This window comes from Acanthaster planci, linkage group LG03 (assembly GCF_054643075.1).
Source record: "Acanthaster planci isolate LZ-2023a linkage group LG03, COTS_SCS, whole genome shotgun sequence".
Lineage (NCBI taxonomy): Eukaryota > Metazoa > Echinodermata > Asteroidea > Valvatida > Acanthasteridae > Acanthaster > Acanthaster planci.
In genome coordinates this window covers 15441894-15456106 of record NC_141779.1, presented here as the reverse complement: position 1 = coordinate 15456106, position 14213 = coordinate 15441894, and the positions used below count along the sequence as shown (strand labels likewise).

The following is a 14213-nucleotide window of genomic DNA, read 5'->3' as shown; positions in this document are numbered from 1 at the left end:
ACACTCATTTCAGGATTCCACCGCCAACTGACGTATTAACGCGTCGTGCCTGATCATGGGGTCAAAGCGCGGAAGACAGATCCTTCACGCGGACGCTGCAACTAAGTAGACCCGCCTAAGCCATCAATAAAACGGAAATGCATTGGGTCGACAGATTTCGCGCAATGTAATTGGCCAACGCGTTGCAAACTCTTGGAGGTGCGCTATTGTGAAACGCCTGTATTGGCAAAAACACATACTGTAGCCACGGGTGACGCCTGTATACGCTCTGGACCTTTTGTATATGAACCGATTGACGTGTGGGCGTGCGCCACAATTTTTACCAGGGTAGTTGAAAAAAAGGGGAAAAGAATGAAAATACTGATGCCTGAACTCAAGAACTCCCTTCATATTTTATGGGAATCATGGATAAATGGCAAGGTTAAAGAATCTGCGGGAAAAACCTGCTCCAGCAGCTTTTTTTCGGGTAAGAAAATCCGACGTTAACAGGCTATATTTTTAAGAGATATAGGAAATCTAACAGTATACTTCATCGACGTTTGTGATGACAGCATAACCGAAGCAGTCTTTTCTGTTTTCTGGAAAACAAGAATTTTTGTTTACACTGCCGTCAGTTATCTTAAAGCATACAAGTTCCACCAAGAACCATTGTCGATTTTCGTGACTTTTATTGCGACTGTACTCGACCAAGACATTCATGAGCGAACGATCTCCTGACAAACGGCAAAGGCTGTGTAATGAATGAACGCAATTAGTGCCAAATAAATTGACCAGAGCCTCATGTTTTTGTGGGCAATGTTTTCAAATGCTTTATTGTTGGCATTACTTATTTCTACAACATGAAGTCTCAACAGGGGCGGGTTGTATATTCTAATGTGAGGGCAGCAAATGCTGTGAACCTGAATTGTAAAACCAGCGGGTAGAAGGTAGTAATGTAAGTCTCATCAATAAGCGGTCTGTTTGTGTGAAATAGGTGATACTTAGGCCTATGCCAGTTTTCACCGACACGAGGCATTTTAGACCAACCGTTGGTTGAAGATTACCCTTGATTGAAAAAGTGCGAGTTAGCCGTTAGGTTATGTCATTATAATGGATAATTTTAAATGCCCAATTTCTGTTCAGTGAAACCCGAAATTGGATTATAATTCTTGCACAAAAGGAGTTTATGTTGTAAGATATTCCATGTCCCTTTAACCAATAATACTGTTGCATCATGATTAATCAACATGCCGCATGGTAGGAGGACTAAGCCAAACAGGTGTGGTGGTTAAGAATAGTTTAACCAACCCTCACAGCATTGATAAGTCACACTTCTTGAGAGGGTGTATGAAAGACATTACAGGACCGATATGTATACCTCTGGTTTTCAAATTAAATATGGTTTTAATCACTTGAAATTCTGTTTTCTCTGGTTAATCTGTTGAAATAAATGTCGTGACTCTTCCATTAATATTGGAATGAAACGTGGCACAGTGACAAAGACTATTTTATAGGATATAGGCGATGTCTGATTATTCTTTGAAGCCAACTAGTCATGTATTGGTGGCATCTTGCAGATGAATCGGTGCTCTCGATCGCAGAAATGGTCGTTCCAAGTGCCGTCCAATTCGAAGAAGTTAATCTCCATGCAGTGCTCTCCCTTGCCGTGGTTGTTGGGCTCGCCCTTGTGCCAGTTGAGGTAGTCCGTCGGAGAGCCGTCAGTCCAGACATAACTGCCCTCCGCCTGGTGGTCGTTCAGGCCGATCCAGGTGTGCTTGTTGCCGGCCGTGCCTTGCTGGGACAGTTGGTTGAGGAAGTCGTCTTCTTCGGCTGAGTGCACTGACGTCAAGTGCGCCCCATCGGCGCTAAAGAGAAACGGACAAGATTTTTTTCTTGTTTTCTTTTTTTTCCCCAACAATTTCTCGTCAGCCCCATCCCAGCTTCCACCAAGGAGAAATAATCTACAATTTCACTATTCGATTTATAATTTTCCACACTAAAGCTATTTTAACACATCCTGGAAAATGATCTTTTACTGAAAAAAAATTAATTATACCTTCAACATTCATAAAACAGCCATTATTCTCCAAGCATGAGTGTGATTGTTTGCACATGCGTAATTCCAGCATGTTTTCCTGAAACGTGTAAAATTTAGTCAAAACAGCTTTCAAATAAAGTTCAGCACAATTGTAAAGGGCTCATGCTATACAATGATTTTCCTACAGCCCTTGAAAAATACATCTCTGCATTTCAATTTATAAGCTTATTTGAAATTTTGGTTTCAGGTTTGATTCTTGTGCTTGTGAACATTTCTCTATTCAAGAGAAAAACGGAGATGCCATCCTGAGGGGAAAACCCATTTTGTACACAAAAAACCGCATATAAATATTTTTCCGTCAGATAATTCCATTCATTCATGGTAGGCCTAAGCATGTTGATTGAGTATACATAGCGATAAGTCAACAATCAACCTTTCCACAGAATGTTTTTAGTGCATGAGCAAAGTTTGGGTGCACAATTTGAACAGAAAGGTTGGCAGTTCAACTCGCCTTTGACCACAGACCATACTTTGGCACTAACGTTTCCAGTAACGGCCAAAGTGACTCAACGGTTTTTAGCAGCAAATGTGCCACACGCGGGTATGCCAGTATCACAGTGTCTTGCCTGATGGGTGTCATGGCAACAGCACCCTGAGTTGTTTAGAAAAGCTTGGACAATTTGAAATGTTAAAACAGAATGATGGGCTTACATGCGTACACCTAACCCTATAAGCATGTGAAATAGTTTCACACAGTATAAAAATACAAAAAAGTGTCTGAGAAAGATTAATCACATCCTTTCAACAGTGCGATTGGGTGTTTTCACTGGATGTTAACCAGTTTGCATTTTGTTGGCGTCCATAAAATAATATCCGAAACCTGTCCCTGCTATGCTCAGAAAATAAAAGCCTCGGAGATAACATGAATATCTGAACAGATTTTATTTCTTCTCTTAAAGTGCGAATGGATTGGTTGGATCATTGAACTAACTGCTAAATTGGTACTTTTCATTCTTACACACAACGTTGCTCGGCAGCAGCCCAGTTCTTGGCTTCATCGTAGAGTTTGTAACAGTCGTGTTCCCAGTTGAGATAACCTTCTGGACACGACGGACCGCAGCCGGCAAAGACGGCAGTCACCAGGGCCGAGAGGACGAGGCTGGCGGTAAGTGCATTCATTTCGAGTCTTGGCTCAGTACTCGCGGGGGGTCAACTTGGATGGCGGCGAAAAATGTGGAAACACTGGAGAGACACTTCTCTTTTATACAGTGTTAAAATAAATGTTATGTCTTGACTTAATTGGCAAGCTGTTGACACAAGTTTCAGCCGAACTTAAAGGGAATTGAAAAAAAATGTTTGGAAAATTGATCTGGAGAAACCAAACGATACATTTTTCATCAAAATGAAATCGATCTTTGATAAATTCTGACTAAACCTGCTGTCCTCACTGTCAAATTTCCACATGGTGCAAACATTGCGGGAATCGTCACTGTGAACATTGATCTGCTGTCGGTGTGATGTTATGAGCATTTTTCCCGGCAAACTTCACAAATGTAATATTTCCTTTGAATCAGAACAGCCCGTTTTGTAGTAAAATTTATCGATCCTTGTAACCACCTCGTCATTCCAACTGTCTTCCCGGTTTCTAGCATCGCTATGATTGACAGCTAGACATGAAGAGTCATAGTGTTGATATAGAAGGATTTTAGGAATACCAATGAAACTAAACCCTTTTGTGAGTTTTGACTTGTGGGGTTCAAACAAGAAATCAGTTGTTTTTAATTCGATGTGTTCTGATCGTCATCTGAAAGAACCCCAGAACTCAAAAAGAGATTAGCTGCCGGCACAAACCTTCAATGCCTTGTTCATGTTACCATCGTAAACCTTCAAGATTCACATGGCGAGCTTTTTCCTTAGTTTGAGTAATTTTAATCAGGAACAACAGGCTGCCTTTGGTCCTAAACTGTAAGAATGGCTACAGGAGTTCGAACAAACTGTCATAAGTGAACAGCCAATCAACAGTCATCTGGAAACTAATTGAACTTGTACGTTGAGAATTTCCACATCTTTTTGTTTGTGTTTTTTGGGCCTTTGTGGAGATGTAAAACTGTGGAGGCAATACGGGCGATTCACAGTAGTGCGCCTCCAAGAGTTTACAACGCGTTGGCCAATCATAATGCGCAAAATTTGTCGACCCAATGCGTGTTTGGAATAAAACGCCGTGTTTTTTTCAGCCTGGGAGGGAATAAAGAAGGGTCACAAAAGAACGGAGATACAATGGAGGCAGAAGAAGGAAAGAGGTGGAAAGGTGGATCTCTGGGAGGGGGAGGACCCCACACTCCATTGTTCGTGAAGTTGTATTCCGCCAACGAGTTCAGTCCGTCAATGACCACGATGCGTCTAGTGGGGGTCGTCCACGATAGGACTCCTGCTTTCGCCTCAATGAAAGTGACACCCCAAGAACTATACCTTGCCGCCGGAGCAGATGCTTGGCATTTTCCCCTGTCAAACTGACACCATTTCCCCTTGACATAAATTAAGAATTAAACTAGTTTAGTTTTTTCCAGTTATACAAAATTTGACTGTATACACTTTGCCAGTCTGTTTAACTTGAAAAATTCAAACCTGTGAATGAGAGATGGTTGCCGTTGTTTTATTACCTGCCTCTTGCATGCGGAAATTGTTTATTTTGTTTTATTGTTTAAATCATTGTTGCTATTTTTGGCTCCTCGCATGTATACGGCAGATTTCCTGTGCCATGACAATGGATCCTGTCTGTGGATGGTGTACAGGCTGTCGAAGCCAGAGGCCCAGTTCTTGTGGTCTCCATTTGCTTGTTAGAGAACCGGCTCATTATTTGTTCGTGGGTCAGCCGCGCCATTCGCCATGTTAGTTCCACCAATTGAGACACTCGTGTCACAACTCTATCAGATTGCAGGCCAGTAAATAGGACCAAAATTGCCTGCGCGGACTGAATAAGGATTTGTAGGCTGTCAAATTCTCTGCTATTAGAGCATTTCGTGGCACGTGGACTGGGTGGTTTGTTAAAAAAAAGGTGGATGAAATCCAGGGGCAGGACTGCCAGCTAGAATTTCTGAAAGTATCGGACCAAACGGGGCCCTCCAAATTGCTTCATTTTGCAATGGAGTGACTGTTTTGAGGGGTGATTTTGTTTGGAGAGAAACATCTTCCAAATTCATCGGTTAAGCCACTGAAATTGAAAGGAAAATAAAAGATGACGAAGTGAGCTTTATTTTGATGTGTGTCGTGAAAATCTGAGAAACTTCTGAGTATTTTTCCTGATTTTTTGAAGTGGGGATATTTATCACTGTTGTGTGTACCCATAATGGCTTTGTGTTGGCTTGATTGACAGCACCATCTATCGCTGGTACTGAACAGTATGGTGTCCTATAAATGACACATCGCGTCGCCTCTTACATTCGTAACGCAACTGCTCCGTGCATCATGTCGTCGCTTCCTTACCTTTACATTCCGGCGTCACATCATTTGCAGCGTCGTAAAGTCGCGTCTTCCTTTCCGTTTGTCATATTTTTCTACCTAAACGTCACTCCTTCCGTCTTTGCCCGTCACGCCCAACGCCGTACGTTGCGTCGTACACTCTGCGATGCCACCGCGTCGTCTGCTCTGATTGGTCCCTTTTTCAGAACTACTTTCTGTTCTCCTCGGTCCCTTGTCATTAGATACACTCCACTCTCATTGGTTCTTTGAAAAATGCGCTCTGCTCCGAATTGACCCTCTTGAATATTCTGTCCGACGAAGACTGTCCTCACTACTCCACCCACCTTGTATTATTCATTTTTATGCTCGTAATAGTGACGCCATGCATGAATAACTAAGTTCTAACACAGTACCTTAACGTGTAACTTGTTCATTTCACACTGCCGTTTTTTTCAAATTCACAGCCTCCCTTTTAATTAATGTGTATGAGAAATACTGCCATGCAGATGACCTGCACTGTTGCAAGCAACTCGCATTTCCTTGAAATTCCTTCTTCACTAACTTCCTCATTCACCGATAGGCCTAAACAATGAGAAAAAAAGTTGCCCGGCTCACCTCCCATGCTCTGCGACCCTACATAGACCGGCCGTTGTTTGCGGTTGAAGTTGCTCTTGTAAAACGGGTAAACAAGCCAAGTGTCCTGTGCACAACCGACCTTTGATGCGTTGCCGCAACTCGCTCTGGCTGTCTGCTCAGGAGTTCAACGATGAATCGGGGAGGATGAAGGCGAAGCCACACGGCTAATTGGTGCAATGATTTACACCGTGCACAAGGAATATCAGCGATTGTAGAGGGTAATGGTAATGGAAGATCGTGAGTCGTACATTTGTCATCGTTAGACGACCTCTAAGAAGTGGAATCTAACGTTAAAGGGGATTCAGTAAAATTTTCATTTCAATCCTCTGCACAAAAGAAACCCCGCAGCGAGCCTTCGTGAGCAACTCTATTATACCGGTAAGCCTTTTCATGAATGCTCAGGCATTGTTTATAATGTCGGGTTTGAGGGTGATTTTACCATCGGCAGAGTTTAGGCCGGGTTTGGAGGATGAGAAAAATGCAGAATCTTGTATGACTCTTAAAGGCAAAGCGCACTTTTCGTGATCAATGATCATTCGGATCAATGTTTGCACAAATCGGACCAGACGGACGGACAAAGCAGTTATTTTGTGGGTTGTAGGAGGACCCCTGCAGCAGTTATTTTTGTGTAAAAATATAGCTATCACAGTAAAAGACTTTGGAAACGCTTGATGGCGGCAAGCATGTTTGTGTCATAGCTTTGCCTGACATAAAAACTATATTGCGCAAGATCAAAATGACGCAACGCAAATAATAGATCTTTACAATAACGCAATGTCTGGTTTTCCGGCTCAGCGTGTAAAGTCTCCAGTTCTGATTCCGTGACGCTTAAATACCTGACGTTGAATGTTATCAAGTTTTTGCTTTCAAGACCAAGCTGGAAGAAAGCAACGATGCATCTGAGGTGATCCGTGCTGTTTAAAATCCAAATTCAGATACGGTTTTTGAACGGCGAATGGTTGAAATGATGTCATGCATACCACACACGCCTCATCACTCCAAAGTATACAAATTGTGACTCGTACGCATTAAATTATATACACTAGAATACACCTCACGAGGCAATGCATGTACAAGTTACTTGGTGTACGTGCAGATGAGTGTAATGTCCATGCAATTTTATAACTCGTGCAAATGTATGCATGGCATGTAAGAATGACCTACATGTAAATGTAAGCAAATATTATAATATGATTAATTAAGCACACGCCTTGACACTTAAAGGGCAAAATAAAATTCAACTCAAGACATAGAAAGGCACTTACTTATAGAATCAGCAGTACTATAATCGATATTCAGTCGATTTAATCGCCATCTTTCCTGTTCAGTTTCTGCCAAGTGTGAAAAGTATTCTTGAAACGTAAGCAATCAAATGTAACTGGCACACGACAATTCTTTCATTTTCCTTTAAATTCTTTTGAGTTGGAAATTAAATCATTGCATGATTCATGGTCGACTATAGCTATGGTCGACTATGACTATAGATATGTTTGACATTTGCGTCCATTTTCTTACTGACACCTCGTTACTGCAAGACAGCGAGTCAGCCGTTTATTTATATCATTGTGACGACTAATTTTAAACGATCAATTTCTGTAGAAAATACTGAATCCTCACACTGTACCATAAGTCTCATGCAAAAGGTGTTAGTTTTATAGATTGTCATTTTAAACCTTATTTTATTTGAAAACCAGAGGTATAAAAATTCGATTTCCTGGGTACCTTACATGCATCCCAAAATCAATTGCTCATCACGTGTATGATTAATCAGTTTTAACCATTAGGGCCTACACCTGTTAGGCTTAGTCTTCATACCATGTGGTTTGTTGATTAATTATGATGCTCTACGTTAGGTTAAAAAGGTTAAAACTTATTGAAATATAGTCTTTCTTCAAGTTAATCTGTTAAAATCAATGTCGTGACTCTTCATTTGGTATTTTGCATGAAACGTGGAACAGTGGCAAAGACTACTAATTTAAAGGACACAGGCGATGTCTGGTTATATCTTGAAGCCTATACTCGTCATTTCTTGACAACTTCTGACTACAAGACTACTTCTTGCAGATGAACCGAAATTCTTGATCGCAGTAGAAGTCATTCCACTCGCCGTTTGAGGCGACGTGATTAAGATGTGAGCAGTCCTCTCCCGGATAGAAGTCGTTGGGCTCGTCAGGCTCCCAGTTGATGTAGTCCATCGGAGAGCCGTCAGTCCAGACGAAGCTATTCTCCGTCTGGTGGTCGTTCAAGCCGATCCAGGTCTCTTGCCCGCCTGCTGTGCCCTGGAGTGCCATTTGGTTTACGAAGTTGTTTTCGGCGGCCGAGTGCACTGACGCCAAGTGGGCCCCATCGGCACTAAGAGAAATGGACAAGCTTTTTAAAATATTTTTCCCTTCCTTGTTTGAAACTATGTCTTATCAGTCTCACCCCTGTTTTCACTTGACAGGGATAAGCTACAACTTGACTTTTCGGAAATACGGCTTTATATACAACATTTACAGCTGCTCTTGGAAACAGTAATACTTGTCGCGGCTGTTAATCAATAGAAACAGCGGTAAACCCGCAAATTACTTTTTAAGAACTCGACTGTGCGTCCCAATGTCATTTATGAAATTGGGATATGGACTTTCCTTCTCAACTTTTCCCACCATCAGGCCTGTATAACTGATGTATACAAATCAATTAAAGGCCCGCGGCCAAAACTTTAAGATCCCGAAAAAATACTCTTGACAATGAAAAATACCTGCTCAATAAAATAAAGATAGTTATAACAAGAAATGTTCTTTAAAAAGAAAATAGCTGCTTGTGAAAATCAAGATAACTGCCGTTTGAAAATAAAACGCATGCAATACTGGGCTCTCATAAAGAAGGGTAAACATGCACAGAAAGCGTGCCTATATAAGAAAATATCATTCCGATTCAGCGGTGATTCTGTATTTTCACCGGATACAAAAAGGTTTGCATTGGTTGTTGTACTGCAGCAATTATACCCCAAGCATGTCCCTGCTGTGCTCACTAGAAAGAGCAAGGCAGAAGATTATGCAAGTCATTGTGAAAATGCCGAAAACATTGGGGAAAACACAAATGTTACTAAAAGATTCATTCTTTCTCTTATAAAATGCGACCTGAATTCTTGAAGCAGAATCAAACTTTGTCATTCTTACACACAACGTTGCTCGGCAGCAGCCCAGTTCTTGACTTCATCGAAGAGCTTGTAGCAGTTAGTTTGCCACTTTGTATAACCTGGCGGACAGAGAAAAGGACCGCAGCTGGCAAAGACGGTAGACACCACGGCCGTGAGGACCAGGCTGGAAGCAAGTGCGTTCATTTTGAATCAATTTGGATTGCAGAGAGAATGTGGAGACACTGGAGGCGAATGTGTTCTTTTTATCCAGCCTTTCAGTGACGTCACCAAGCTGGTTGAATTTGCACCCAGCTCTGTACGCACTGTCAACGTGTATTTTCTGTAATTGACAGCTCTGTTCCGTATCTCTCACGACGACAAAAATTCTCAGCTGATATCAGAAGAGATAACCACCGAAAAAAGCAAATTTAGCTTTTACAAAGTTTTGTATTTAAATGGGAAGCATTGCTCTCATTACTAACCCTATACTTTTCGGGAACCTTTAGGATATCCAGCTTTGGCAGCCTTTGATTCTGTCCAATATTCCTCAGAATTATGCAAACCACACTGGGTAAGGGAAGTGCGGAAGCGTATATAGGACATGACTGAAAAAAATTGGGCCTGCTATTTCGCCCGGGCGGATTAGTATTTCGCCCGGGCGGATTACTTATTTCGCCCGGGCGGATTAGTTATTCGGGGCGAAATAGTGATCCACCTGGGGAGTGATGTAGATGTGTGTGTCAGAATGCGGGATGATTTCGGGGGGGGGGGTGACTCAGACCATTCCGGCCTTTTTTTGCGCGCCATCGTGTCGACGATGCAAAGTGACTCATGAAGTGCGCTCTTACTCCTGCATTTAGCAAAAGCAGAGATATTCTCCTATTAAATCACCTTTCCCCCGCAGATTAAGTTTTTTGGAGTGTCAATAGAATTGACTGAAAATTACCCTTATGAATCTATAAAACATTTTAGCCATAAAACCTGAACAAAAGCGCATCAGTTCTCCACTCTGGTCGGGCGCGGGCTCAGAGTCTTTCCATTCCCCTGAAAAAGTTACAGATTTTTTATTTGATTATGAAAAGAGCTTTTTCCTTGCATATAATTCTCTTTTTAGAGAAAAGGAGAGAGTTCAACTTAGGCTAGTTTATCCCATTATATCACAGACACTTTTATCTGCAGAAGGGAGGCAGTTTCATAAAATAAAGCTAATTGTTTATAAGGATATAAAGCACCTTAAATTTATAGTACTTATATTCAAAGGGACTGGAATTGACGGCATTACTAAATTTATATGAATCAAATTTCTGGACTATCAGGATCTTTTATAAAACGCTTACCAGCGTGTCCTAGCAACGTGTGCGCGTGTGTAGGTTTTTGGCTGCCTCGGGAAAATGAACACTACGCGAGAACAGCAGGTCGGATTCTCAAAAAATGGGTGAAAATGACTGTAATGAGTTACTCAAAAAAGTCTGGAAGACCCAAAGCGTGAAAAATGCAATGTGAGGCTAAAGAGAAAAATGTGGAGTGGGTGAAAACTGGCCTGGCCTTATTTTTGGGGCGGGGGATAGACCAAAGAAAAATGGACTGCGACATGTAGAAAAAAAATTATTTTGCCTTTTCCCCCAACCTCAATCTGTGCCCCCCCCCAAAAAAAAGAAAACTCTGGGCACACTTCATGAGAAACTTTGCAAATCAATTGATTTTGAATGAAAAAGGCACTCAAAAATCCTTTTTTCCTCTCTTTTAACGAAAACGTGGGCGGATGATCCATCCCCCTGCAAAGAGTGAGCGATTATATACACCAAGTCTCCTGGGACACTAATCAGCTCCGGGTGAAATAAGTAATCCGCTCGGGCGAAATAGTAATCCGCTCGGGCGAAAAACAAAGGCAGAAATTTTTTCAGTCATGTCCTATATACGCTTCCGTAGGGGAAGGCTTCGTCACACCTCCGTTGTTCATCTGCACGCAGTGTTTGAAGATAATATAAGCACAGTCAGCGTAGCTCCGCCCAGCGTGTACATGTATGTGCACGCCCAGAGGAATGGTCCTGTGTCCCGCATATCCTATTTCCGTGTGATGTGGTTTGTGTCCCGTATCGCGGAATGAACTGTGGAAGGTCTTGGAACCCAGACTACGCATATCCCTACAAATGAGCATAGAGTGGGCCAAAATACGAAAAGAAAATTAAATGTACGATAACAGTGCTTAAAAAAGTCTAGAAATGTTTTGTGCACAAATCATTGAAATAGTATAGCATTGGCATAAAACCAAAAAGCTCCAAAATATGGGTTAAAATAGCAAAACAAAAATTAAAATGGGATTAACTGGAACCCAAATGTGTAATTTAAAGGGTTTTAGTAAAATTTAATGAAATATTTCTATTTCGTGGTCCCTTAAACTCAACAAAGTGACCCGTATTGGCTGAGAGGGTTTTCAGTGTAATGATCTCCCACTCTCCCACCGAATTCCATTTTTTTTCATTCTTAGCATCTGCGAAATAGGAAAAAATTGTTAACGGCTAAAAAATTGGGATGCACTCTCTCAGGAGGCCACGTTTCGAAAAACCTATTCAATTTATGTATTTCTTAGCACCAGGGTTGTTTTAGGAATAATCAGTTGTCCACATGAAATGACCAAATCGCAATGGATTTTAACCAAACTTAGTGTATAAAAATTTCATAAGTACCTCTTTTAATGTCCTTGGTTGTAATGGGAAAAGAGCCAATCAAAATTGTTCCAAATATACCACAGCAACAAGAAAATCTAATCCCAAGGTTTCCGTACGATTGTGACGTCACAGTGTCGTCATCATATGATCTTTATTAATGATTTCAATTTTTAACGTTGGAAAAACGTAGGCCTGTCTATTCTTGTGAGAATTCGTTGACAGCACGATGGAGTGTAATAAAGCGATTCAATGATTCACATATTAAACAATGTTCCATGATAACTCTTCACGATCCAGTCTATCGAAACAATGACGCACACAATCTTAGGCAGTCCATATGACAAGTGTTATTTGGCACAATCCTGTATATATCAAAAACTCCGCAGTTTAACTCAATCACCCATGTTTGTAACTGACACAAATTCAAAGCTTTCTTTGCAATATTGCTTCAGATTACTGTATAGCCAAATTTATATGTTTGTAGCAGCAGTGACGCGGCACATCAAAATAAACAAGCGAACACAAACTGTACTACTATTTTGAGTACACCGGAAACGCAGTCGCGCACAGCCACACACAAACTTCAAGCCAGTTCGGCCAACTCACAAGATTGGACGATTTTTCTTTCTGGGAAACACGAGGCAGATAAAATAGAGAAAGTTACTACGGGGATGTAGTCACCGATTCCGCATACTGTGTTTATATTTTGTTTCGTGCAATCGAAAAGACGATTACAAATCTTGTTCAAAGAAACGTTTGAATACACAAAACATCTGAAAATACTTTGTGCACGCGTACGATGAAAAATCGTGAAATGCGCAATTGCGCATGCAGTTGGAATACTGAACTGTGTGCACAGACGTGCAGCAACTTTATAGCGCAGGTCACACATTAAGATATAGGGCAACACGGCACGACTACGTCTGACAAGTATATTCATACGTTAAAATAGGCAATACTGGCACAAAACGGATACAATTTTGTATGGAACAACGGATAATTAGCCCAAACAAGACGTTCGGATTTTTTTCGGATTCGGTTACGTTTATATCGTTTCGGGTCGGTTTTTCCCTAATTTCTTGTCGGGTACCCGGGTCGGGTCGGTTTTGAGAGTTCAGATCGGTTTCGGTTCGGATTCGGTTTGGCCTAGTCAACCCAATCCCATGCATATAATTACTGCGTAGGTACTGACAGTCATCAGAGTGCTAAAGTTGAAACGTGGTCATGGTGGTATTATCACGTGATTTGAATATTTATCATTTTCCCATAGCATTTTTGCCGCTGCAACGTGCTTGCCAAATTTAAATCAACTTGCACAATCTCCCACGGAAGGAAACTTTGTAGATGATTTTTTGGTCACGTGACACCAGTTTAATTTTGCAGTCTCCACAGGCCGTTATAAACTACATTCGGATCAGTTTGAGAGCAAGCGCGATTGTATAGTAAAAATAGTGGCAACCTTGGTGTTCAGCGTTCATGTGTCACGTGACTCGACCTTAAAGATGCATTCCTTAATATACAAAGGTTGGTACTCTCCAGAGGTACACATGCGATCAAATTGAGAGCACATTATGTTCATCGGTGGGGATGTGTTATATGATGTTGATGAAGTCCTTTGTCTGGAGACAATACCTGGAAGGTGCACTTGTGACAAGCTACTACTCACAGAACTAGAATAATAGTCAAAGTATAATTAGGTCAATGGGCAGGGGATGTGTCGCCAAGTATGTTGATGCGTTCGTGTGACAATGCTCTAAAGACACCCACTTCACAGACCAATATATCAAAACAACGATCCCAGAAAATCGTTTTCAATCCACATAACAGATGGTATTTGGCATAAATGACAGGGTCTTGGATCTATGAAAACTCTTCGATGTTATCAAATGGATATCACCGGAAAGTCCGTGTTTGTACTTGAAACAAATTTGAAGCTCTACTTGCAATACTGGATATGCGTAGTTGTGTGACTTGCTCATTCTACCGCGGTGCAAAGTAGTACAATATTACAAAAGACGCTGCTCAAAGGTTTGAAAACGAAAACTGCCCGAGATGGTTCTGTCTTTTCAGAAGACACAAACGATTATGCAGTTTCATATTACTTTGTTGTTTGGTTTTGCAGTGTGGAAAGGTTGCCAATAAGAATTACTCAGACTGAGCTCAAGAGCTAACCCTGAAATATATATTTTTTCTTCAGCGGACTGCAAAGACAAGTACATATTTGTTTCGGAATTTCCATGCTTTTCTCCGTAAAGAAATCGTCAGTGATATGGGACAAATTATCAATTCGCTTACTGATACACCTGCCAAA

At 41.3% G+C, this 14213-nt stretch overlaps 3 protein-coding genes across 3 annotated transcripts in view; 1 reads left to right on the top strand and 2 right to left on the bottom strand.

Annotated features, from left to right (window-relative positions):
• Nucleotides 1-783: 783 nt before the first annotated feature.
• LOC110991151 (lectin-like) lies at nucleotides 784-3244 on the bottom strand. Its single transcript, XM_022256362.2, has 2 exons — nucleotides 3036-3244; nucleotides 784-1844 (listed from the first exon to the last, which is right to left on the bottom strand). Exons 1-2 carry the CDS (start codon nucleotides 3194-3196, stop codon nucleotides 1529-1531), a joined length of 477 nt encoding a protein of 158 aa, XP_022112054.2. The 5' UTR covers nucleotides 3197-3244; the 3' UTR covers nucleotides 784-1528.
• The window catches only part of LOC110991085 (uncharacterized), a 29365-nt gene continuing 18212 nt past the window's right edge, over nucleotides 3061-14213 (top strand). Inside the window, exon 1 of the mRNA XM_087134062.1 lies at nucleotides 3061-3182. The gene's annotated coding sequence lies outside the window, so the exon portion shown is untranslated. The remainder of the gene's footprint in view (nucleotides 3183-14213) is intronic.
• On the bottom strand, nucleotides 7393-9475 carry LOC147799690 (lectin-like). The gene is made up of 2 exons (XM_087135052.1): nucleotides 9274-9475; nucleotides 7393-8464 (listed from the first exon to the last, which is right to left on the bottom strand). The coding sequence occupies exons 1-2, from the start codon at nucleotides 9435-9437 to the stop codon at nucleotides 8164-8166; spliced, it is 465 nt and encodes a 154-aa protein (XP_086991178.1). The 5' UTR covers nucleotides 9438-9475; the 3' UTR covers nucleotides 7393-8163.

Coding starts and splice junctions, on each gene's coding strand:
- LOC147799690 (XM_087135052.1), bottom strand. CDS start 9,437: ATGAACGCACTTGCTTCCAGCCTGGTCCTCACGGCCGTGGTGTCTACC. Junction 8,465..9,273: donor GCTGCCGAGCAACGTTGTGT/GTAAGAATGACA, acceptor CATTTCTCTTAG/TGCCGATGGGGCCCACTTGG.
- LOC110991151 (XM_022256362.2), bottom strand. CDS start 3,196: ATGAATGCACTTACCGCCAGCCTCGTCCTCTCGGCCCTGGTGACTGCC. Junction 1,845..3,035: donor GCTGCCGAGCAACGTTGTGT/GTAAGAATGAAA, acceptor GTTTCTCTTTAG/CGCCGATGGGGCGCACTTGA.